We start from the raw sequence: 25881 nt of genomic DNA, 5'->3' as shown, positions 1-25881 counted from the left end.
GTTTCAACGCTTGGAGGCCTCGCGTCCTTCCATTGAATTAGTATCCTTCGTCGAGCCACTAGGGACGCAAAGGCCAGTATTCCGGCCTCCCTAGCCTCCTGTACCCCCGGTTCTACCCCGACCCCAAAGATCGCAAGCCCCCATCCTGGTTTGACCCTGGACCCCACCACCTTCGACACCGTCCTTGCCACCCCCTTCCAGAACCCTTCCAGCACCGGACATGCCCAGAACATATGCACATGGTTCGCTGGGCTTCCCAGACATCTGCCACACCTGTCCTCACCCCCAAAGAACCGGCTCATCCTTGTCCCCGTCATGTGAGCTCTATGCAGCACCTTAAATTGAATGAGGCTCAGCCTCGCACACGAGGAGGAAGAATTGACCTTCTCCAGTGCATCCGCCCACGTCCCGTCTTCTATCTGCTCTCCCAGCTCCCCTTCCCACTTGGCTTTCAGCTCCTCCCCTGATGCTTCTTCCGCCTCCTGCATTATCTTGTAGATGTCTGATATCTTCCCCCCTCCGACCCAGACCCCCGAGAGCACCCTATCACTCGCCCCCCTACTGGGGAGCAGGGGGAACCCCTCCACCTGCCGCCTAGCAAATGCCTTCACTTGTAAATATCTGAACATGTTTCCCGGGGGGAGCTCAAACTTCTCCTCCAGCCCTCCCAGGCTCGCAAACCTCCCCTCTATAAACAGGTCCTTCAGCTGCCGTATGCCCACCCTGTACCAGCTCTGAAATCCCCCGTCGATGTTCCCCGGGATGAATCTATGGTTCCCTCTTATTGGCGCCGCCAACAGACCTCCCATTTCCCCCCTGTGTCGCCTCCACTGCCCCCATATCTTGAGGGTGGCCACCACCACCGGGCTCGTGGTGTACCTCGTGGGGGGGAGCGGCCATGGTGCCGTTACTAGGGCCCCCAGGCTTGTGTTGCCACAGGACGCCCTCTCCATTCGTTTCCAAGCTGCCCCCTCCCCTTCCATCATCCACTTGCGCACCATTGACACATTTGCCGCCCAGTAATACCCCGAGAGATTGGGTAGTGCCAGCCCTCCACTGTCCCTACTCCGCTCCAAAAAGACCCTCCTCACCCTTGGGGTGCCGTGCGCCCACACGTAGCTCATGATGCTACTCGTCACCTTTTTGAAGAAGGCCCTAGGGAGGAAGATGGGCAAGCACTGAAATAAAAACAAGAACCTTGGGAGGACCGTCATTTTGATTGACTGCACCCTCCCCGCCAGCGACAGCGGTACCATGTCCCACCTCTTAAATTCCTCCTCCATCTGTTCCACCAGCCTGGAAAAGTTCAACTTGTGGAGGGTCCCCCAGTTCCTTGCCACCTGCACCCCTAAGTACCTAAAGCTCTTTCCTGCTCGCTTGAAGGGGAGTCTCCCAATACCCTCTCCCTGGTCCCCCGGGTGTATCACAAAAACCTCGCTTTTGCCCAAATTTAGTTTGTACCCCGAAAAGTCCCCAAACTCTGCTAATAGTTCCATTATCTCCGGCATTCCCCCTTCTGGGTCTGCCACGTACAGCAGTAGATCATCCGCATACAGCGATACCCGATGTTCCTCCCCTCCCCTAGTCAGTCCTCTCCACCCCCCTGAACCCCTCAGTGCCATCGCCAACGATTCAATCGCCAGTGCGAAAAGTAAGGGGGATAGGGGACATCCCTGCCTGGTCCCTCGGTGGAGCCCGAAATACTCCGACCTCCTCCCGTTTGTCACTACACTCGCCGTCGGGGCCGAGTAGAGCAACTTCACCCACTTAATAAACCCTTCCCCAAACCCAAACCGTTCCAACGTCTCCCACAGGTACTCCCACTCCACCCTATCGAATGCCTTCTCCGCGTCTAGCGCTACCACTATCTCAGCCTCCCCCTCCACTGCCGGCATCATAATTACATTCAGCAATCTCCGCACGTTCGTGTTAAGCTACCGCCCCTTCACGAACCCCGTCTGGTCCTCATGGATTACCCCGGCACACAATCCTCTATTCTAGCTGCCAGGATCTTTGCCAGCAACTTGGCATCCACGTTCAGAAGCGAGATAGGCCTGTAGGACCCGCACTGCACGGGGTCTTTATCCCGCTTCAATATCAGGGAGATCAGAGCCTGCGACATTGTCGGGGGCAGAACCCCCCCCTCTCGCGCCTCATTAAAGGCTCGTACCAGTACCGGTCCCACCAAGTCCACATTTTTCTTATAGAATTCCACCGGGAACCCATCTGGCCCCGGCGCCTTCCCCGCCTGCATCTGACCTATTCCCTTGACTAACTCCTCTAGCCCTATTGGCGCCCCCAGCCCTTCTACCAGCCCCTCCTGGACCCTTGGGAACCTCAATTTGTTTAGGAAGTCCTCCATTCCCCCTCTCCTCGTCGGCGGCTCAGACCGATACAACTCCTTGTAAAAATCCCTGAAGACCCCTTTCACTTCTTGCCCCTTCTGCACTACCTTCCCGCCCCTCTCCTTCACTCCCCCAATCTCCCTAGCCGCATCTCGTTTGCGAAGCTGGTGTGCCAGCATCCTGCTCGCCTTTTCCCCATACTCATAGACCGCGCCCTGCGCCCTTCTCCACTGCGTCTCTGCCTTCCTGGTGGTCAGCAGGTCGAACTTGGCCTGCAGGCTGCGCCGTTCTCCCAGCAGCCCCTCCTCTGGTGCCTCCGCATATCTCCTATCCACTTCCAATAGCTCCCCCACCAGCCTCTCCCTCTCCTGCCTCTCCTTTCTTTCTCTGTGTGCCCTTATGGAGATCAGCTCTCCCCTGATCACTGCCTTCAGGGCCTCCCAGACCATCCCCACCTGCACCTCACCCGTGTCATTCAAGTCCAGATCATAATAAATTATTTTTAACTAGTCAAGAACTAGATGTTCTGCAGTGCATCATTTATACAGGCCAGTCTACAAAACATGACAGTGTGAACCTGGATGGTGAGAACCATTGGACTATTTGGGCCTGAGGGAGTATGCAGTGCTGTCCAATTCTACTAGTCAGTGCATAGTGACTGGACGTAACCTTTAGAAAGAATTCAAGACTTAGATTTATGTAGCAGCTTTCATGATCTCAGGGTCTACTGAAGTGCTTTACAGCCAAGAGGTAGTTTTGAAATAGTCAGTATTGTAATATAGGGAGTGCTTTAATGGAAAGGTTTCTAAGTATAGTAGTGAGCGGAAACTGCCACAAGCTTCTTGACACTTGACCCAGCGAGACCGCCACAAATTATGGTCCCGCCGGTTGATTCGCTAGGACTCCGCCGGCCAGCTCCCCGCTAACAAGGGAGAGCAGCACGTAAACCGATCCCACATAGCAAACCACACACAGCACGTAGCCATGCCACCGAAGAGATCATCCCTACGATTCGGGGATTCCGGCCAGGCCAGATCGGGGAGGCACAGTGGTTAACAATATTGCCTCACAGCTCCAGGGACCCGGGTTTAATTCCAACCTTTGGTGACTGTGTGGAATTTGCACTTTCTCCCCCTGTCTGCGTAGGTTTTTTCCGGGTGCCCCAGTTTCCTCCCATAGTCCAAAGATGTGCATGTTAGGTGGATTGGTGGCCATGATAAATTGTCCCTTACTGTACAAAAGGTTAGATGGGGTTACTGGGTTATGGGGTTAAGGTGGAGGTGGGGGGTTAAGTAGGGTGCTCTTTCCAAGGGCCGAAAGGCCTCCTTATGCGCTGTAAATTCTTTGATTCTATGAGGTGTTGATTCTATTAAAGGAACTCTAATGGATACAATGCGGTGATCACTCGCTAACAAGTGTGATTGTCAACCTAAGATACTCCGTGTTACTGGTCATGGATTCTGTGGGTCCTTGCATGGCTGATGAGCCTGATCCTAAAGCCACATCTTCAATCACTCACTTAGCAGGAGTTTCCAAAAGGTGGGATCGGTCCTTGGACGCTAAGTCGCGAGTATTCCATTCTCAAGCTCCGTTTCCGGGCCTCCTCTTGCCGTTGGGAATCCTCGAAGAATTGTGCCCCTTCAATCAGGAGGTTCCTCCAATTCGGTCTCTTCTAAGCAAAGGTCTCCCAGGGCATTGCCGTCTATATTCCATTCCTTGAGGTAAGCCTACAAGGTGTCTTTGAAGAGCTTCTTTTGTCCTCCTCATGTTCGGGATCATTCTTTGAGTTAATTCAAGAAGATTTTGCTTTGGCAGTCAGGGTTCTGATATCCTAAGCATATGGACGGCCCAGCAGAGTTGGTTTTGGATGATCATGGCATCGATACTGGTGCTATTGACTCCTTCAAGGACACTAACATTAGCACAACTGACCTCCCAGCTGATTCAGAGCTAAAGTACATTTGGATTTTGCAATGTATTTTAATCTGCATGAGTCTAGCTGATATAATGTTCATCCTTAGAAGCCTCAGTGATTATTTCAAATGCTTTAACAAAGTTTAATGCCTTAGTTGATATATGCAAGCCTCCTGTAAGCTAATCTGAACTATCTGTCTGACGGGTATTGCAGTGAAACAATTACCCACCCCTAAGAGTGTACTGCCAAAAGACATCCCAAAATGATGTCAGGTGCCGGGACACTGCACTTCAGCAGCTACTGCATTCGGACTTTGAACTTGCAACATTAACAACTGATATGTTGAAACCCTTCCCCCTCCCTCTTCCCATCTTCCCTCCTCTTTACAAATAGACAGAACCAGTGTGTTTATGTAGAAAAATATATTTTATAGACCGTTGTATTTAAGTGAGACAATATATATTTGCAAGAAATTTGTAAAAGTAGAGGTAGTTTAATGTCATTGTTCAGTTGTTAAAGTTAAACGTTAAATTAAATGTTAACTGGTTTCAAAAGTTTCATATTTATAAAATTATTTTTGTTAATAAATGTTTTACATTAAACTTTACAAGCTTCTAGGGGCGACATGTGGTGCAGTGGTTAGCACTGGGACTGAGGCGCTAAGGACCCGTTTTGGATCCTGGCACTGGGTCACTGTCCATGTGAAGTTTGCATATTCTCCCCATGTCTGCGTAGGTTTCACCCCCACAACCCAAAGATGTACAGGTTAGGTGGATTGGCCACGCTGAATTGTCCTTTAATTGGGAAAAAAATAATAATTGGGTGCTCTAAATTTATCTTAAAAAAAATTACAAGCTTCTACAAATGTCTGACTGAAAGACGGCACGGTAGCATAGTGGTTAGCACAATTGCTTCACAGCTCCAGGGTCCCAGGTTCAATTCCCGGCTTGGGTCATTGTCTGTGTGGAGTCTGCACGTTCTCCCCGTGTCTGCGTGGGTTTCCTCCGGGTGCTCCGGTTTCCTCCCGCAGTCCAAAGATGTGCAGGTTAGGTAGATTGGCCATGATAAATTGCCCCTAAGTGTCCAAAAATTGCCCTTAGTGTTGGGTAGGGTTACTGGGTTATGGGGATAGGGTGGACGTGTGGGCTTGGGTGGGGTGGTCTTTCCAAGAACTGGTGCAGACTCGATGGGCTAAACGGCCTCCTTCTGCACTGTAAATTCTATGATTTCAATGAAACATCAAACACAACATTTAATTATGAGATTATTATAAATTAATTTGAGGTGGCATGGTGGCACAATGGTTAGCATTGTTGCTTCACAGTGCCAGGGGCCCGGGTTCGATTCCGACTTTGGGTGACAGTGTGGAGTTTGCACTTTTTCCCCATGTCTCCGTGGGTTTCCTTCGGGTACTCCGGTTTCCTCCCACAGTCCAAAGATGTGCAGGTGAGGTGGATGGGCCAAGCTAAATTGTCACTTGGAGTCCAAGGTTAATTGGGATTGAGGGTTATGGGGATAGTGTGGGAGAGTGGGTGTGGTTTGGGTGCTCTTTCAGCAAGGCTATTGGGGGTAGGTGGTAACGTAGAGTTGGGTTTACAATTAGATTGAATGGCAGGGCAGGCTCAGATCTACTCCTGCTCTTAATTCATCTGCTTGTATGTATTTCTGTCATCATCACTGGAGTTAATGCTGCAAGTGTAAACTTTATAAAGACTTTTGGGGTCAGGCTTCTGTGTACCCTTCTGAATAAATAAAATGGATCAAGATCGTTTAAAGAAAAGAGCTAAATTATTTCCCATTCTCTTCTCTTTTTGGGTTTTGTGGCAATGGATCATTATGCTCGAGGGTGAAGACTAAAAGAGTCAGACGAGCAGCCAGAAAGGCCAGTGCTGTTATTTTTAGCCATTGGCTGAGTCACTGTCTCAAAACTGTCAGTGTGTGAACCTTGGAAAACAACACAGTCAGAATGCTCCAGGTTATATTTTGAGTAAAGAAACGCAAGGTAAGCTTTTTTTTTTAAAACCTGCTGGGACAGATATTTCTCAAAGCGTGGAAGTAGTGATAGCAGTTCTGTTTAATGATCATGAGAAAGTGGCACCTAATCACGTATGTTATTTACGGCAGTCACTAAATATAAATAGCACAAATGAATCTGAAGGTCTTATGGTTCCTGTTAATTTCTACACTTCAGCTGGAAATGAAAAATACTAGGAATTTGTATTAGCAACAAGTTTTGTTCTTTTGTAAACTATTGATCTTAGTTTGGCATTCTTAGTGCAGATATAACTTAATTTACACAGACATTTTCACCCAGCCAGCATCAATGGGACAAGTATTCTTTAAGAAAATATTCATCATGAAAATCACATTTGATTTTCAGGCGCTAAATAAGTCTAATACAGTGTGCAGGAAACATATGTACACTGGGTACTATGTGTGTACCATATTTGATCGGGCTTTTCCGTAAGTTTGCAGGGTGCTTACAAAACTATTTAAATCAAATAATAACTTGTGAAAATATGATTCCTTTGCTTGTTGTAGGGCCCTTGTGTGATATTGGATTGCCTCAATGCCATGTGTTAAAGTCGTCCAGCAAGCTTGTGGTGCTAATAAGCAATAAAGGATCCTTCACCAGTGCTATTTAAAGAGATTATGTAAGACTTATCAGGTCAGTTGCTGCTTTGTAATGTCAGAACTGGATAAGGTTTTTTTGGTTTGTTGTCTGACTCTGGAAAGTTATGTTTGACTGCTGAGAAGAAGAAGGTGTTTTTGGCTGCTGATTAAATAGTTTGATAGATGGTCTTTAGGAGCTGCTCTCTGCAACAGGGATGGGGCAGGGTGTGGGGCTGGATAGGGTGCTCTTTCAGAGGCTTGATGGGCCGAATGGCCTCCTTCTGCCCTGTAGGTATTCTATGATTCTAAGTTCTTCTTTTCTTTTTATAAATTTAGAGTACCCAGTTCATTTTTTCCAATTAAGGGGCAATTTAGCGTGGCCAATCCACCTACTCTGCACATCTTTTGGGTTGTGGGGGCGAAACCCACGCAAACACGTGGAGAATGTGCAAACTCCACATTGACAGTCACCCAGAGCCAGGATTGAACCTGGGACCTCGGCGCCGTGAGGCAGCAATGCTAACCACTGTGCCACCGTGCTGCCCGATTCTAAGTTCTCCTCAGAGAGAAGAAGGCTAAGACGAGATTTGATAGAGATGTTCAAAATCATGAGAGCTGGAGAATATTGATAGGGAGAAACTGTTCCCGCTTGTAAATAGATAAGGAACGAGAAGACACAAATTTAAAGTGATTTGCTAAAGAAGCAAATGTAATGTGAGAAAAAACCTTTCCACGTAGTGAGTGGTTTGGGTCTGGAATGCACTGCCTGGAAGTGTAGTGGAGGCAGGTTCAATAGAGGCATTCGAGTGGGCAATATATTATTATTTGAATAGAAACAATATGGAGGGGTACAGGTAAAAGGCAGGGGAATGGCACTCAGTCATAATGCTCATTTGGAGAGCCGATGCAGGCACGATGGGCTGAATGGCCTCCTTCTGCACCGTAGACATACCAATGGTGCAAGGTGCCATAGATTATACCCACTTTTTCCAGTGCGTTCCCCATCAACAGGTTGGCATATTTAACAATTGGATCAGATTCTGCTCAATGTACAACTGACTTGTGACCATCAGGTAGGCCTGTGCACAGTATCCTGGAGCAATCATTATTTGTTTATCCTATGCCAGCCCTCTATGCCACCGTTACACAGCCAGGCAGTCAAATTACCACCTGACAACAGGGCAGCAAGGGCTATCCTCTCCACACATGGTACAAGATTCCTGTCAGTAACCTGGGCACATTTGCAGGGATGTCCGACAAGAACTAAGCAACTAGAAATGTGGTCAGATAGGCAATCAGTGTGCTCATGTAACATATCCACGACCTGGACAGTTCCAGAGAAGCTATGTCGTACCAGCCTCAGGTTTATGGTTATCTGCTGCAATCTCCATAACTTTGCCACCACGAAGGACCAACCTGGACCACCACCTGAGCAACAAGTAGTGTGCCAAGATTGAGAAGTTGCCAAAGCTCATAGATGTCACGATAATAAGGTTATTGTGGTGGTGGACTCCAGTATTAGATGCAATATGGTACACTCTGTACTTCATGGAGTCACCTGACCTGGGGGTCAAAGGTTAGATAGCACATGAAAGTGTAGCTTGTAACAAGGCTGCAGGTGCTTTACATTTGTGTTCAGTTCAGTTTCTGGTCAAGGGTAAGCCCCAGGATGTTGATAGTTGGAGGGTTTCAGCAATGGTAATGCCATTGAATTTCAAGGGGCGATGGTTAATTCCTCTCTTTTTGGAGATGGTCATTACCTGGTATTTGTGTGGCACGAATGTAACTTGTCACTTGTCAGCCCAAACCTGGATATTGTCCAGCTCTTGCTGCATTTGGACATGGACTGCTTCATTATCTGAGGAGTCGCAAATGGTGCTGAACATTTGCGGAATCATAAATGATACTCTGAAAGAATGGCCTTTGAGTGAAGTGGATCTCACGCTGGAGGAAGCAATAAATATCCACAAAGCACAAAAATGCCAGATTAAACAGACGACGGAAGGTGTCCACTACACCCAGTCAAGCAGCTAGATGCAGTTAATGAGAAACAGCACCGGGCAAGAACAAATAGACAGCCTAAAGGTAAAAATAATAAAACTGCTATTAAAACGTTTAAAAGCAGTCGATGAAAAACAGAACCAGGTAGTTGCCCCGCCTATGGAAAGCAGTGTAAGAACTGTGATAAACTAAATCACTTCACTGTAATGTGTAAATCGAAGAAAGCGCACACGATTGCAGATCATGACACCGAAACTGAAACCGATCTGTTCGTCGGTGCTGTAACAGCATATTTGAAAGAAGACGAATGGAAGGTTGGTTTAAAAATTGCCAACGTGATGGTGAACTTCAAGTTTGACACGGGTGCACAAGAAATTGCCATTCCCATAAGCCTGTATCGTGAGATAAATAAAGGAAAACCACAAACTAAAACAAAAGTGGGGCAACACGGTGGCCTAGTGGTTAGCACAACCGCCTCACGGCGCTGAGGTCCCAGGTTCGATCCCGGCTCTGGGTCACTGTCCATGTGGAGTTTGCACATTCTCCCCGTGTCTGCGTGGGTTTCGCCCCCACAACCCAAAAATGTGCAGAGTAGGTGGATTGGCCACGCTAAATTGCCCCTTAATTGGAAAAAATAATTGGGTAATCTAAATTTTAAAAAAAAAAGAAAAAAAAACTAAAACAAAAGTGAAGCTGTCTACCTAACCAAGTGAAGAAATTGCCGTGGAAGGCCCAATGAGCACTTCACGTGATCTACATAAAAGCACTTCCATGCAGAGTGGAGAAAAACGATGCAACACCCAACCTTGGAATAAAAGCTTGTGAAAGTCTGAAGCTAATCACGTGTATAATGATTGATGACACCCTGAGTGAGGACAAAGATGTGTTCAAGGGGGTTGGTTGTCTAAAGGGCGAACATACCATGAAGATTGACAAAACTGTGACACTCATCCAGCAAAGCATCAGTAATGCTGAGAAACTGACTGAAAGCAAGAGTTGGACAGAACGGAGAAACTTCACTTCATCAAGAAAATTGAAGAACTGACAAAGTGGGTTAATCCAATAGTAATTATAGAAAATCCAGAGATCTAAACCAGGTAGTACGAAGAGAGCAATTATCATTTGCCCACAGTAGAAGATGATGTGAAGATGCTGACGTTGGACTGGGTGAATTCACTTGAGGAAGGAGCAGTACTCCGAAGCTAGTGATTCGAAACAAACCTGTTGGACTTTAAGACGTTGTAAGACTTCCCACAGTAGAAGAGATCACACTCGCTGATGCCAAATACTATTCAGTCTTGGATGCGAATTCAGGCTTCTGGCAGGTCAAGCTGGATGCTAACCCTAACCCTATCTCTTTACCTTCAGCACACTATTTAGCTGCTCCAGGTTTTCATGCTGACCTTTTGGTATTAATTCAGCTGCTGAGGTGTTCCAGTGAAGCAACTGTTTGAAGGGTTAGAGGGCGTGGAAACATATATCGACTGGTCTGCCCAGTCACATAAGAAGACCACCACCACAAGGCTGAGGCAAGTGCTGACAAGAGCTCAAGAAAGGAACTTAAAAGCAGAGGAAGGAAAAGAGCAAAATAGGTCTTCATAAAATCAAGTACTTGGGACATGTGCGAACAGGTGAGGGTCCGAAGCTGAACCAGAGCAAGATTGAAGCAGTCATGAACATGTCACCCCCCAGAATGTAAGTAAGACTTGGAGAGGCTTTTGGGAATGGTGACCTACCTTGGGAAATACATTCTGCACATGTCAGACCTGGCCGCATCTCTCAGAGAACTTTGACAAAATGATGCGGAATAGCACTGTGAACAAAGTCACCTAAAAGCTTTGACCGGTCTAATGCGGGCACTGGCCAGTGGAAAAGCAGCTCAATGTCAGTCAGCCAGTCAAGATTGTAGTGGATGCTTCAAAAGCCAGCCTGGGAGCTGTTTTCTTGCAAAGTGAAGCACCAGTGGTGTATACTTCAAAGGAAATGACTGAAGTACAGCAGCATTTTGCCTAAACAGAGAAAGAAATGCTAGTAATTGTGTTTGGCCCAGAACACGTCCACCAGTTTGTCCCTGGCAAAGACTTGGGGGTGGAATCTGATCATAAGCCTTTGGAAGCTGTGCTTAGAAAGCCCCTGAACTGTGCACCACCAAGAGTCCAAAGGTTACTGTCATCATGTATATGATGGTGCACAGACAGGCAGTGATTGACACACAGGATGACCAGTGAACACACAGGACACAGCAGCCAATCACCAGACAGGACACGGCCATTATAAAGCCAGAGGGCACCAGTTTTCCCGCTCTCTTGGGATCCAGCCTCTGAGACAGTCAGAGTCCGTGAGCAGCAACTAGAACATACACCATGTGGTAGTACGATAGTCTGGTTAGATTAGCCTCAGGTCTCCAGTCAAGTCAGCATAGTGTCTACCCACAGTTAAAGCATGTATGATAATTAAGAGTTCAATAAAATCGAGTTGCATTTCTTCAAGTGTTGGAAGCCTGTCTCTCTCACTACTGCAGTAAACGCAGTCCTCGCAGACCCAGCTTACCCAACACATCAGTTACTACTGCGCTGCAGAAGTACCGGGTCACTTAAATACAAACCGGGCAAAGGCGTGTACATCGCTGGCATTCTGTCACATGCAGACCTATCCATCACGGAAGAAGAGGACATAGAAATGGAAGCACAGGTTCACAAAGAACTTAGCTGTAACTGGAACCAAACAGGATGAGATCAGGAAAGCGACTAGGAACAACATTACCCTGAGAAAACTGCAGCAAACTGCAAACTGGCTGACCCACAGGTCGGAGCGGAACCCCTTCAGCTGTACAAGAGCACTGGAACTTTCGGGAGGAACTTCATGTAGCAGAGGGAATACTTTGCAAGGGAGAAAAGATAATAATTCCTGCAACACTGAGGAATGAAATGTTGCAACACATACATAAAAGCCACCTCGGCATAGAAGCACACAGGGGAAGAGCTCGAGATGTAACCTGTTTGCCTGGAACGAGAGCACAAATCTGGCAAATGTGTGTGCAGTGTGCCCAAAGTACAGTAAATCACAACAAAAAGAATAATTTCAATTATACAGTGTTCCAGCGAGGCCCAGCTAGAAAATTGGAGTGGACATGTTAACATTTGATAACAGTGAGTACCTACTAGCAGTAGATTTTACTCAAAGTTTTTTGAGTCTGTGCTGCTGAGAAAGGATAGTAAGAGCATCATGGCAATAAATCAGTTGAAATAAATTATTGCTCACCACAGCATACCTGAAGTAGCCATCTCAGACAACGATCCACAGGCTCAGACACTGTCGGTCATCCTGCAACATGGAAGCAAAACAATAGGGAGCATTTGATGAAAAGCGCTTCATCTAACCCATCTCTCCAAATCCTCAGTACACCATCAGTCCCAGAAAGCTTAGCACCATCCTTATTTCACTATCTGATTGCTTTCCTTCAGTCCAACCTTATGTGCCTTAATCTCATTTCACTAGAAATATGAACACCAACACTAAATCCAGAACAATAAATCCTTTTATCAAACAATTCAATTTAATCTGAGTCTAATCATTAACAGGAAACTTATGAATCTGGATACAGAAAGTCTATAAATGCTATGCTGTACCACTGGGTTTGCTGAAGGGAGAGATCTGTGAGGCTATATTAAGATGGCGCGCAAGATAATGAAACAAAGGTTTGAAAATGGGAACTAACTGATTATACTCTATTTTCATTTACCCACAGGACTCTTTGACTACTAAAGTATGGTACACCATTTGGTCGGAGTTAAAGAAAAACAAATCTTTAGGTCAGAATATTACTTAGAGCTGTCATTATGAATGTGACAGCAGCAGAAGAAGAGTGGGCAGATGAAGAAATAATGCAGCATGTATTGGAACAAAGTCTGCTGGAAATCAGTCTGCAGGATCTTTGTTTGCCCTCTGTTGAAGCAGATAATTTCAGGTAAAGTGTGGTTATATTCTTATCCATCCTATGCCACTCTTGACTTATTGCATCCTTGTTCTGTTACAAATTAGTCCTCAATACTGAACAGTGTTCCGCCCTTTTCTGCACAAATAAATATCTGTAGTTTATCCAGACTATAATTGGCAACAACATTTATGCTTGTGATATTGTTGTGTCTGCAAGCTATAATAAGAAAATAATCTTGCAAACCTGATTTCTCCCGAGTGCCTTGTGAACCATGCACAGCTTTAGTAGTAATGAGTCAAATTATCTAAGTGAGGCAGCTTTCAGAGGAAGACTATTCACCAATGTTAGGACTTGACTGTCTGAAGGTAGAGCTTCATCTGCACGGCACCACCTCTCCGAACACCAACCTTTCCGCATGATTAATGCATATCTTGATACTGAGATCCAAGATGCCATCGCCCATCAGGACAAAGTGGTCTGTCACACAACAGCATGAACTCAAAGCTATGATTAGCGTTATACCCACAGAGAGTGGTTCAACAGGATCATTGTGTGATTATTGACAAATACCCATTGCCCTGCATTCATTGGAAACTGCCAAGTGTATGTCCTGCATTGCCTTGGCATCTGGGAGAGATGTGGCCATCAGATTTGACAAAGCAAGCAATGATGACTAATTCCTTTGATAGATACTGATGAGTACTCAGAAGATGTGCTGGAGCGTCATTTTCATGCCATCATAATCCTTGACATTGTCCATCTCACAAAGATCAATCCTTGCTATGAGACATAAGTCACTGATGTAACATTTTAAAAGATAGGCTTGCAGACCACAAAGATACAAAACAAACAAGAACTTTATTGGGAAGGTGTTGTCACACAGGCTGCTCGGGTAGACTGACTGTTAGCCTCCCCAAACTGCTGATAGCGTCATCAGTACATCACGTGATCAAACTCTTAAAGTGACCTTGTTCCCACTCGGAACAACATAAATACGCAGCAACTGATTTCCCAATCCCGTAATGACTTCATTTAATCTCGTGCTCTGTGACCTCACAGAGGGATTCCATTCAACACAAACTCGGCAGCTGTTCAGGAGCAAAGCAACATCCTCAAAGGTAATTGGACAGCTTTATTGGCGGCATGGTACCACATTGGTTAGCACTGCTGCCTCACAGCTCCAGGGATCTGGGTTCAATTCCGGCCTCGGGCGACTGTCTTGCACTTTCTTCCCATGTCTGCATGGGTTTGCTCCGGGCGCTCCGGTTTCCAACACCTTTCCAAAGATGTGCAGGTTAGGTGGATTGGCCACGCTAAATTGCCCTTAGTGTCCAAAAGGTTAGGTGGGGTTGCTGGGTTACGGGGATAGAATGGTTGTGTAGGCTTAGGTATGGCAATCTTTCCAAGGGCCAATGGAGGCTCAATGGGCCGAATGGCCTCCTTCTGCACTGTAAATTCTATGATTCTATGAAATGAGCACACACCTCTGACATCCTTCCCGCCTAGCAGATATTTCGAATGCTATCAAGTGGAACCAACTCCCAGCTCACAACATCATGCACAGGGAGAGTGAGAACCAAAAAAGGAGTAACATTCAGCCTTAAAAGCAGAGATGAAATAACACGACAGAAAGGCAAGAAAGGCTATGGTGATCGACGATGATTAATATTTTTTGCCAAAACCTCACTCGTAAAATAAAGGCCATCATAAAGTGCACTTGGGTGAAAAGACTCCATCGTTGGTCACAATAAATACTTATAACATTCACAAACAGCAGACCTCAGTCAGCAGCATTAGGATAACCAGTAACCTTGAACAATTCTCATCAGGTCGCATGCTGGAATGTGGCGACTAGGGGCTTTTCACAGTAACTTCATTGAAGCCTACTTGTGACAATAAATAATAATAATTATTATTACCTGTATTAATGTGTGCCTCAGTTGCAAGGGTTACATCTGTATTGTCCAGCCATCATTGTTGCATATGGAAATGCCTTATTTCATGTCACTTATGTGGAACTAGGTGATTCTCTGTGATGAGATTGACGGGTGAGCAACACGGTGGTGCAGTGGTTAGCACTGCTGCCTCGCGGCGCTGAGGACCCAGCTTCGATCCCGGCCCCGGGTCACTGTCCATGTGAAGTTTGCACATTCTCCACATGTCTGCATGGGTCTCACCCCCCCCACAACCCAAAATGATGTGCAGGGTGGGTGAATTAGCCACGCTAAATTGCCCCTTAATTGGAACAAAAAGAGAATTGGGTTCTCTAAATTTAAAGAAAAATAAACAAATAAAAAGAGATTGACAGACTTAATGGAACTCAGACACAAAATGGGCCGTAATTGGGTGGGGTGAGATTTAGTTGGTACCTTTGAACGAACGCAGGACGTTGGTCACACTTGAAGTGCAGGTCTAAGTGCAAACCCAGCAGAGACTGTACATTCTGCTGGACCTGGGTCTCCAAGGTGGCTGCCACCCTTCTAATGGAGATTTCAATGGGCTTGCATACCAGAGCCATGACATCGGACTCTTCCATCCTTTCTTCCAGTCTGATGATGGCCTCTTCCAACCCTGCCTGATGTCCCCGCCTGTCACTGTACCTCCAATATTTCTCCCAGGGCCAATTCCAGAGGTCCATCATCAGACTCAGACTCTGCAGGGTCCTGGTCTCCAGTACCCGTCTGAGTATCAAAGGTCTCGGCTGCCCTGCCTCTACCTCCTGTGGACACGTGTCCGCGAGGTAATCACCAGATTGTGAACACAAGCGTACACTAGAACAAAGACCCACTGCGGTGTATGTATCGCCGTTAGTAGAGGGTCCAGGTGAACACAGTAATGTATCCACATCAGAGAGGTCTTCAGCATCCTCATCTGAAGTGATCTAGGGGCTGGGGCTGAGCTGCTCTTCCTGTGCCTTTTATTGCTTGTAGCTGGTGTAGAGACAGGAAATAATTAGTGATTAATTAGGCAGATACCTTCACAATAGGTCACTCTCAGTCAGTGTCCACATGTTGTTGATGCCTGGAGCCTCACAGGTTTGTCGGAGGACTCCAATCTCACCTTCCACGCAGGAATGATCTCAGTCCTCTTCTGTGAACTCTGCTGCTTCCTCCTCATGGGAGAAGAGGATCTTCAGATCTGACCCCCGGGACCCCACTCTGGTCTTCAATCTCTCCCAAAGACAACTGGATTGACTGAGCATTATGGATGAACGAGATTTTCAGAAACATGCATGCCTGCGTTGTCTGCTTAGCCCTCCACAGTAAGGGATTAAAACACCATTCATGCAGGATTTTACATAAAATGATAATCTTAGAGTGGCTGGCCGACATTCAGTGCTGATGTCCCATTTGGTAGTGTGTAACATCCCTGTGAACTCTAACCCTTACCCGCCGGCTGCTCTTATGAGAGTGTGAGGAGAAGGTTCACCTACCCTGGCGAAATGCATCAGATTATTCATCCTTTTCCCACACTGCAGCACAATCCTTCTTTGGGTGCCACAGGCACTGACCTCCCTGGTAATCTCTTTTGAGGCCATGTGGTCAGGTGGGTAGACCTCCGACTCCCAACTCTTAGAAAGGGGATCTCCCTTCCTGGATGGCCTGGAGAAAATAATCCAGGGAGGCCTTGCTGAACCGTGGCGCCGAGGGTTTAAATCCTTTAGGCGCCATTGATTACCAGTCCAACTCAACACATGGCCTGCAGAGAGTGAATGTGAGTGTCATTTAAATACGGCACCGGGATCTTTGACTCCATGAGTTAATGGCGGGGCGAACTGATCACTGCCCACTCTGCCACGAGACTCGATGAGCTCCTTACTGATGCATAATTAATGAGCTGAAAAGCAGAAGGCACGTGCAGAAATCTGCCCCACCGTCCAGTGGGAATCAGACTGGCTTTGCAGCCCACCACCAGACTTAGTCTCCAGAATGGAAAATCCTGCCCATTATCTTTCAGATTTGAATGTTGGCAATTACCAATGTTCCAGCCATCTAAACTTATTTTTTTAACCAGCAGTTCTGACTTCCAGCTGAAGTACTGACCTTACCAAAGAATCAGTGGGCTCCTTCAAACTTTTACCATGACAGAATCCACGCCTTGCCTTTGATCACCAACAGGAAAACCATTACTAATTTAGAACGTACTTGGAAAAGGCAATCACGTCTTAGACAATTTTTCCTCCTCTTCTGAGGCAATAAATCTTGTTGGGTCAGAGCTGCCATTCCTCGGTACCTCATCCACATGGGTAACTTTCATGTGTTGTTGGCATGGTGTCCATTGTGGAAGACATCATAGCTAAGCCCAAATCTGTCCTCACAACCACTTTTCACCAATGATCAATAATAACGATCAAGAATAAGAACCTGATAGATCACTGAGCTAAATCGCTGGCTTTTAAAGCAGACCAAGCAGGCCAGCAGCATTGTTCGATTCCCGTACCAGCCTCCCTGGACAGGCGCCGGAATGTGGCGACTAGGGGCTTTTCACAGTAACTTCATTGAAGGCTACTCGTGACAATAAGCGATTTTCATTCTATTTCATTTATTGTGTAGTCCAAGATGTTAAGAATAGTTGTATTGCCCAAACATCAACCCTAGCCAAGACTAGCTGACCCAGTACAGAGCAGGGATTGAATCTGTTCATGGGCATGGGTTCACTAGCACAATATAAGGTGTATTTACTCATTGAAGGAGCAATGGCACTTTACAAGTTAGCCTTGAAAGACCTGAAGAAAATGTATCAGGATCTCAAAGAGCAACAGGGTTACCCTAACCTAATGTCTGGCCAAGCAACCCCGTTAACATTTAAGTTTCAAATATATAGAGTTTTCCTCGTGTATGCATTTTCCTGGGTGTTAATCTATATTTAAAATTATTTCAAATTAGATCATTCAAAATGACTAAAAAATTAAATTAATTGTTTAGCTCAATGCTTTAGCAGCGTTGAGATTTGAACAGCTGAATCACATTGCTGTAAAGTGAATAACTTAACCTAAGCATTCCCAAGCGTGTGGAGCAATAGTAAACTCTGAACAGATTTGTAAATGTGCAGTTCAAATGTAATCTTGCTTTTGTGTTCAGGTTCTTCCCAAGTAAGGAGAACAGGAAGATTGTTGAAGCAATAAAAACAGGTGAATTAATGTACAACTATAGATGGTTTGCTATTAATCAGAATTTTTAATCTGTGTATCTAAAAGTAGAAATCTGAGTAAACATTTAGCTGATAGCAGTATCTTACTTTGTTGGCCTTAGTTGGCTGACCTTTTTACTGTGTCTTATTTATTTTTTAGCTTGGGGTCTCTTAAATGCAGCAAATCCAGCCAAGATTTATTTTTGGTAATGCATAGATGGTAAATATATGGATTGATTGCACTGAGTTCTATGTGTTGCCATGTGATGAACAATAATTTGTGGATTTTAGTTTGCTATCTAAGTCTTTCTAGTGTTTGGTGAGATTTGACCATTGGGGAGGGGAAGGTGAAAAGAAATTTACATTAAATCATATTCCATTGAACTCAAGTACCTATTCAAGTATCGCCACGGGGGCTTCGTGCCACCTGCATTTTAGTATTTGGTCTCATAAGAACCTTTGACACTTTAAATTTCCAGTTATAGTATGTCATTCCTCTTGTGCCAAAGCCAATCCACATTTCTTGCTTGATAGGTTGTCTGAACTCTTGAAATTGCTTTCTTGTTACCAGAATCCTATAATTGACATGACTGAAGAATCTTTTATTTCTAGGCCAGGAAGCAGATGTGCGTCAGCTGTCCATTCATTGCTTTGCGTTTGATGAAGCTGATGACAGAGGTTGGCTTCCTCTACATGAAGCAGCTGTACAATTAGATCTAGCAATTCTTGAAGCCACGTTTGAAGGTGAGCATGTCAATTTTAATGTTGTTTGTTCATCTGAAATCAACTGTGACAAAATTTATCCTGATTTATAAATTGATCAATTACGTCTTCAGATGTGCTCCACCTCTCAGTTCTTGTTATTTCCTATAGCAATAGAAAAGCCACCTGAATCAGCTCATGATGGACAAGGGCTGCTATTGCTATCCATGAATGATAATTGACAGCCAAATTGACGGAGTCTGCAGCTTAACTCAATCCTGCATCTACCCAGTGCTTATGCACCTTTCAACAGGGGAAGAAGCCTTGTTGATTTTTGCATCTTCTGAGCGCGAAATTTGCATCACTTGCTTTCACGCAAACCCACCAATCCCACACACACAGTATTGATGAACCATAAAGTAGGTTCTTTTATTTGAGGTCTGTCACACAAGTTACATGAGAGCTCAACAAACACATGTAGTCTAGAGATTCAATACGCACACTCGCCCTACAGATCATCCTGGCTCCAATATAACGTGTACAATATCTGTACAATCCCTTAAAGAGGTTTCACAACAGAGGCTATTTGTAATACTGTAATTGCTGTCTTTTGTTTGCTTTTATAAATTTAGAGTACCCAATTATTTTATTTCCAATTAAGGGGCAATTTAGCGTGGCCAATCCACCTAACCTGCACATCTTTGGGTTGTGGGGGTGAAACCCACGCAGACACGGGGAGAATGTGCAAACTCCACACGGACAGTGACCCAGGGTCGGGATTCGAACCCAGGTCCTCAGTGCCGCAGTCTCAGTGCTAACCACTGGCCCACGTGCCGCCCCTCTGTAATTGCTGGCTTGTCTGTAATCCACAGCCTCAACATAGACAAAGAATTAAAATTGGACCTGTCTGTCCCTCAGAGCTTAGTACAGCACTACAAGTACATTTGTCCCACAAAGGTAGCGGGGAGAATCCACCTTTGAGCGCTCACCCATTAAATCAAATATAGAGTATGCCCAGTTGTTAACCTCATATGTTGACTTGCTTAGTTAGCTTCACTTTAACTGTCAGCATTTAGTAAGAAGCTATTAAATATTGTATTCAATTTCTTTTTGCAACTGGTTTCTGTTAAGTAGTTTCAGTTCATAGAAAGACAGAGGGTAAAGAAGTTGCCTTATAAATAGCAAAACACTTCTGTGGTGAATGTGATTCACACGGGATTATAATCTGTATATATATGTGTCTATATTATAAATGCAGTTGCACTACCTGAGTAGTGAGATGTTACACAGCACTGCAGGTGTGAAGAAACACCCCACTTAACACGCTGTTCAGCGGACTTGAACTCAAGTTAATTGACACTGTTTCAGATCAATAACAATCTCATCAGAATTTGGGAAGAGCTAGATTTGCAGCAGGTTTTAAACAAGTACAGTGGCACAAAGGGATCATGAGGAGGGAGAATGAAAACAAAGATCTGTGACAGGTGGAATGACAAAATAAATGATGGTGTAAGGCATAAGGAATAGTAATAGGATAAGTAAAGAAACAAAAGGTTCTTATGGGATGAGGTGTAAATGGAAGGAGCTGGATCCTTACCAATAGCTACTGTCCAAAATATGAGCGTGGTGGTTTTGATCTGAAACCGGTGAACTCCATGCTGAGTCCGGAAGGCTTGTCAAGTGTCTAAACAACAGAAGAGCTATTGAGGGCAGCACCGTGGCACAGTGGGTTAGCCCTGTTGCCCCACGGCACCAAGGTCCCAGGTTCGATCCCGGCTCTGGGTCATTGTTGGGTGTAAATTTGGGAGAACATGTGAAAAAGGAGGAGAAAAAAATTATTGTAAAAAAATATGCAGAAAGTGCCAACAAGATGCAAACCTCTGTTTTTGCTTCCTTCCATTATGAAGTTTGCCTCCCCCTCACATATTTCATCTTCATGGCCCGACTCTACTTTCTGAAAACTAACTGAGACTTTCATGAATCTAAATCTAAGTTTTACTTACTGCTGTGTACAGATTATCATGTTTACATTTGGTTTACAATTACCCGTAACTGCATTACCAAGAGTCCATTTGAAGCAGCTGATTGGACTTTGACCTCGGAGTCACAGCATTAGGACTTCAAGCTCCAAATGAAGAACAAAGGAAAGAAAATTACAGCACAGGAACAGGCCCTTCGGCCCTCCCAGCCTGCGCAGATCCAGATCCTTTATCTAAACCTGTGGCCTATTTTCCAAGGATCTACTTTCCTCTGTTCCCCGCATCTTAAATGATGCTATCGTGCCCGCCTCTACCACCTCCGCTGGCAAAGCGTTCCAGGCACCCACCACCCTCTGCGTAAAAAACTTTCCACGCACATCTCCCGTCAACTTTCCCCCTTTCACCTTGAAATCGTGACCCCTTGTAATTGACACCCCCACTCTTGGAAAAAGCTTGTTGCTATCCACCCTGTCCATACCTCTCATAATTTTGTAGACCTCAATGAGGTCCCCCCTCAACCTCCGTCTTTCCAACGAAAACAATCCTAATCTACTCAACCTCTCTTCATAGCTAGCGCCCTCCATACCAGGCAACATCCTGGTGAACCTCCTCTGCACCCTCTCTAAAGCATCCACATCCTTCTGGTAATGTGGCGACCAGAACTGCACGCAGTATTCCAAATGTGGCCGAACCAACGTCCTATACAACTGTAACATGACCTGCCGACTCTTGTACTCAATACCCTGTCCGATGAAGGCAAGCATGCTGTATGCCTTCTTGACCACTCTATCACCCTGCGTTGCCACCTTCAGGGTACAATGGACCTGAACACAGGTGATAGCGAGGAGAGCGACGGGGACACAGTGAGAGCGAGGAGAGCGGCGGGGACACAGTGAGAGCGAGGAGAGCGGCGGGGACACAGTGAGAGCGAGGAGTGCGGCGGAGACACAGTGAGAGCGAGGAGAGCGGCGGGGACACAGTGAGAGCGAGGGGAGCGGCGGGGCCACAGTGAGAGCGAGGAGAGCGGCGGGGACACAGTGAGAGCGAGGAGAGCAGCGGGGACACAGTGAGAGCGAGGAGAGCGGCGGGGACACAGTGAGAGCGAGTAGAGCGGCGGGGACACAGTGAGTGTGAGGAGAGCAGAGGGGACACAGTGAGAGCGATGAAAGTGGCGGGGACACAGTGAGTGTGAGGAGAGCAGAGGGGACACAGTGAGAGCGAGGAGAGCGGCAGGGACACAGGGAGAGCGAGGAGAGCGGCAGGGGACACAGTGAGAGCGAGGAGAGCGGCGGGGACACAGTGAGAGCGAGGAGAGCGGCGGGGACACAGTGAGAGCGAGGAGAGCGGCGGGGACACAGTGAGAGCGAGGAGAGCGGCGGGGACACAGTGAGAGCGAGGGGAGTGGCGGGGACACACTGAGAGCGAGGAGAGCGGCGGGGAGAGAGTGAGAGCGAGGGGAGTGGCGGGGACACAGTGAGAGCGAGGAGAGCGGCGGGGACAGAGTGAGAGCGAGGAGAGTGGCGGGGACACAGTGAGAGCTAGGAGAGCGGCGGGGACACAGTGAGAGCGAGGAGAGCGGCGGGGACACAGTGATGGTGAGGAGAGCGACGGGGACACAGTGAGAGCTAGGAGAGCGGCGGAGACACAGTGAGAGCGAGGAGAGCAGCGGAGACACAGTGAGAGCGAGGAGAGTGGCGGGGACACAGTGAGAGCGAGGAGAGTGGCGGGGACAGAGTGAGAGCGAGGAGAGTGGCGGGGACAGAGTGAGAGCGAGGAGAGTGGCGGGGACACAGTGAGAGCGAGGAGAGCAGCGGGGACACAGTGAGAGCGAGGAGAGTGGCGGGGACACAGTGAGAGCGAGGAGAGTGGCGGGGACAGAGTGAGAGCGAGGAGAGTGGCGGGGACAGAGTGAGAGCGAGGAGAGTGGCGGGGACACAGTGAGAGCGAGGAGAGTGGCGGGGACACAGTGAGAGCGAGGAGGGCGGTGGGGACACAGTGAGAGCGAGGAGAGCGGCGGGGACACAGTGAGAGCGAGGAGAGCGACGGGGACACAGTGAGAGCGAGGAGAGCGGCGGGGACACAGTGAGAGCGAGGAGAGCGGCGGGGACACAGTGAGAGCGAGGAGAGCGGCGGGGAGAGAGTGAGAGCGAGGGGAGTGGCGGGGACACAGTGAGAGCGAGGAGAGCGGCGGGGACAGAGTGAGAGCGAGGAGAGTGGCGGGGACACAGTGAGAGCGAGGAGAGTGGCGGGGACACAGTGAGAGCGAGGGGAGTGGCGGGGACACAGTGAGAACGAGGAGAGCAGCGGGGACACAGTGAGAGCGAGGAGAGCAGCGGGGACACTGTGAGAGCGAGGAGAGCGGCGGGGACACAGTGAGAGCGAGGAGAGCAGCGGGGACACAGTGAGAGCGAGGAGAGTGGCGGGGACACAGTGAGAGCGAGGAGAGCGGCGGGGACACAGTGAGTGCGAGGAGAGCGGCGGGGACACAGTGAGAGCGAGGAGAGCGGCGGGGACACAGTGAGAGCGAGGAGAGCGGCGGGAACACAGTGAGAGCGAGGAGAGCGGCGGGGACACTGTGAGAGCGAGGAGAGCGGCGGGGACACAGTGAGAGCGAGGAGAGCGGCGGGGACACAGTGAGAGCGAGGAGAGCAGCGGGGACACAGTGAGAGCGAGGAGAGTGGCGGGGACACAGTGAGAGCGAGGAGAGCGGCGGGGAAACAGTGAGAGCGAGGAGAGCGGCGGGGACACAGTGAGAGCGAGGGGAGTGGCGGGGACACAGTGAGAGCGAGGAGAGCGGCGGGGAGAGAGTGAGAGCGAGGGGAGTGGCGGGGACACAGTGAGAGCGAGGAGAGTGGCGGGGACACAGTGAGAGCGAGGAGAGTGGCGGGGACACAGTGAGAGCGAGGAGAGTGGCGGGGACACAGTGAGAGCGAGGAGAGTGGTGGGGACACAGTGAGAGCGAGGAGAGCGGCGGGGACACAGTGAGAGCGAGGAGAGCGGCGGGGACACAGTGAGAGCGAGGAGAGCGGCGGGGAGAGAGTGAGAGCGACGGGAGTGGCGGTGACACAGTGAGAGCGAGGAGAGCGGCGGGGACAGAGTGAGAGCGAGGAGAGCGGCAGGGACACAGTGAGAGCGAGGAGAGCGGCGGAGACACAGTGAGAGGGAGGAGAGCGGCGGGGACACAGTGAGAGCGAGGAGAGTGGCGGGGACACAGTGAGAGCGAGGAGAGTGGCGGGGACACGGTGAGAGCGAGGAGGGCGGTGGGGACACAGTGAGAGCGAGGAGAGCGGCGGGGACACAGTGAGTGTGAGGAGAGCGACGGGGACACAGTGAGAGCTAGGAGAGCGGCGGGGGCACAGTGAGACCGAGGAGAGCGGCGGGGACACAGTGAGAGCGAGGAGAGTGGAGGGGACACAGTGAGAGCGAGGAGAGTGGCAAGGACAGAGTGAGAGCGAGGAGAGTGGCGGGGACAGAGTGAGAGCGAGGAGAGTGGCGGGGACACAGTGAGAGCGAGGAGAGTGGCGGGGACACAGTGAGAGCGAGGAGGGCGGTGGGGACACAGTGAGAGCGAGGAGAGCGGCGGGGACACAGTGAGAGCGAGGAGAGCGGCGGGGACACAGTGAGAGCGAGGAGAGCGGCGGGGACACAGTGAGAGCGAAGAGAGCGGCGGGACACGTGAGAGCGAGGAGAGCGGCGGGGACACAGTGAGAGCTAGGAGAGCGGCGGGGACAGAGTGAGTGCGAGGGGACACAGTGAGAGCTAGGAGAGCGGCGGGGACACGGTGAGAGCGAGGAGGGCGATGGGGACACAGTGAGAGCGAGGAGAGTGGCGGGGACACAGTGAGAGCGAGGAGAGTGGCGGGGACACAGTGAGAGCAGGGAGAGCAGCAGGGACACAGTGAGAGCGAGGAGAGCGGCGGGGACACAGTGAGAGCGAGGAGAGCGGCGGGGACACAGTGAGAGGGAGGAGAGCGGCGGGGACACAGTGAGAGCGAGGAGAGCGGCGGGGACACAGTGAGATGGAGGAGAGCGGCGGGGACAGAGTGAGAGCGAGGGGAGTGGCGGGGACACAGTGAGAGCAGGGAGAGCAGCAGGGACACAGTGAGAGCGAGGAGAGTGGCGGGGACACAGTAAGAGCAGGGAGAGCAGCAGGGACACAGTGAGAGCGAGGAGAGCGGCGGGGACACAGTGAGAGCGAGGAGAGTGGCGGGGACACAGTGAGAGCAGGGAGAGCAGCAGGGACACAGTGAGAGCGAGGAGAGCGGCGGGGACACAGTGAGAGCGAGGAGAGCGGCGGGGACACAGTGAGAGCGAGGAGAGCGGCGCGGGACACAGTGAGAGGGAGGAGAGCGGCGGGGACACAGTGAGAGCGAGGAGAGCGGCGGGGACACAGTGAGAGCGAGGAGAGCGGCGGGGACAGAGTGAGAGCTAGGAGAGCGGCGGGGACAGAGTGAGTGCGAGGGGACACAGTGAGAGCGAGGAGAGCAGCGGGAACACAGTGAGAGCGAGGGGAGCGACGGGGACACAGTGAGAGCGAGGGGAATGGCGGGGACACAGTGAGAGTGAGGGGAGCGGCGAGGACACAGTGAGTGTGAGGAGAGTGGCGGGGACACAGTGAGAGCGAGGAGAGCGGCGGGGACACAGTGAGAGCGAGGAGAGCGGCGGGGACACAGTGAGAGCGAGGAGAGCGGCGGGGACACAGTGAGAGCTAGGAGAGCGGCGGGGACAGAGTGAGTGCGAGGGGACACAGTGAGAGCTAGGAGAGCGGCGGGGACACGGTGAGAGCGAGGAGGGCGATGGGGACACAGTGAGAGCGAGGAGAGTGGCGGGGACACAGTGAGAGCGAGGAGAGCGGCGGGGACACAGTGAGATGGAGGAGAGCGGCGGGGACAGAGTGAGAGCGAGGGGAGTGGCGGGGACACATTGAGAGCAGGGAGAGCAGCAAGGACACAGTGAGAGCGAGGAGAGTGGCGGGGACACAGTAAGAGCAGGGAGAGCAGCAGGGACACAGTGAGAGCGAGGAGAGCGGCGGGGACACAGTGAGAGCGAGGAGAGTGGCGGGGACACAGTGAGAGCAGGGAGAGCAGCAGGGACACAGTGAGAGCGAGGAGAGCGGCGGGGACACAGTGAGAGCGAGGAGAGCGGCGGGGACACAGTGAGAGCGAGGAGAGCGGCGGGGACACAGTGAGAGGGAGGAGAGCGGCGGGGACACAGTGAGAGCGAGGAGAGCGGCGGGGACACAGTGAGAGCGGCGGGGACA

The 25881-nt window shown here is 49.2% G+C and overlaps 1 protein-coding gene across 3 annotated transcripts in view; it reads left to right on the top strand.

The window, feature by feature from the left end:
• The first annotated feature begins 5993 nt into the window (after window positions 1-5993).
• Window positions 5994-25881, top strand: part of LOC119974027 (dynein heavy chain 12, axonemal-like) — a 63165-nt gene continuing 43277 nt past the window's right edge. The window contains exons 1-5 of one of the 3 annotated variants that reach the window (XM_038812828.1): window positions 5994-6262; window positions 6802-6928; window positions 12623-12841; window positions 17893-17942; window positions 18554-18685. In XM_038812828.1, the coding sequence (XP_038668756.1) occupies window positions 12714-12841; window positions 17893-17942; window positions 18554-18685 (310 nt within the window). In that variant the 5' untranslated portion in view covers window positions 5994-6262; window positions 6802-6928; window positions 12623-12713. The remainder of the gene's footprint in view (window positions 6263-6801; window positions 6929-12622; window positions 12842-17892; window positions 17943-18553; window positions 18686-25881) is intronic. The other 2 variants (XM_038812827.1, XM_038812829.1) reach the window with 2 other exon arrangements.

The sequence above is a fragment of the Scyliorhinus canicula genome, chromosome 11, assembly GCF_902713615.1.
Source record: "Scyliorhinus canicula chromosome 11, sScyCan1.1, whole genome shotgun sequence".
Lineage (NCBI taxonomy): Eukaryota > Metazoa > Chordata > Chondrichthyes > Carcharhiniformes > Scyliorhinidae > Scyliorhinus > Scyliorhinus canicula.
This window is presented reverse-complemented; position numbering and strand designations above follow the sequence as displayed.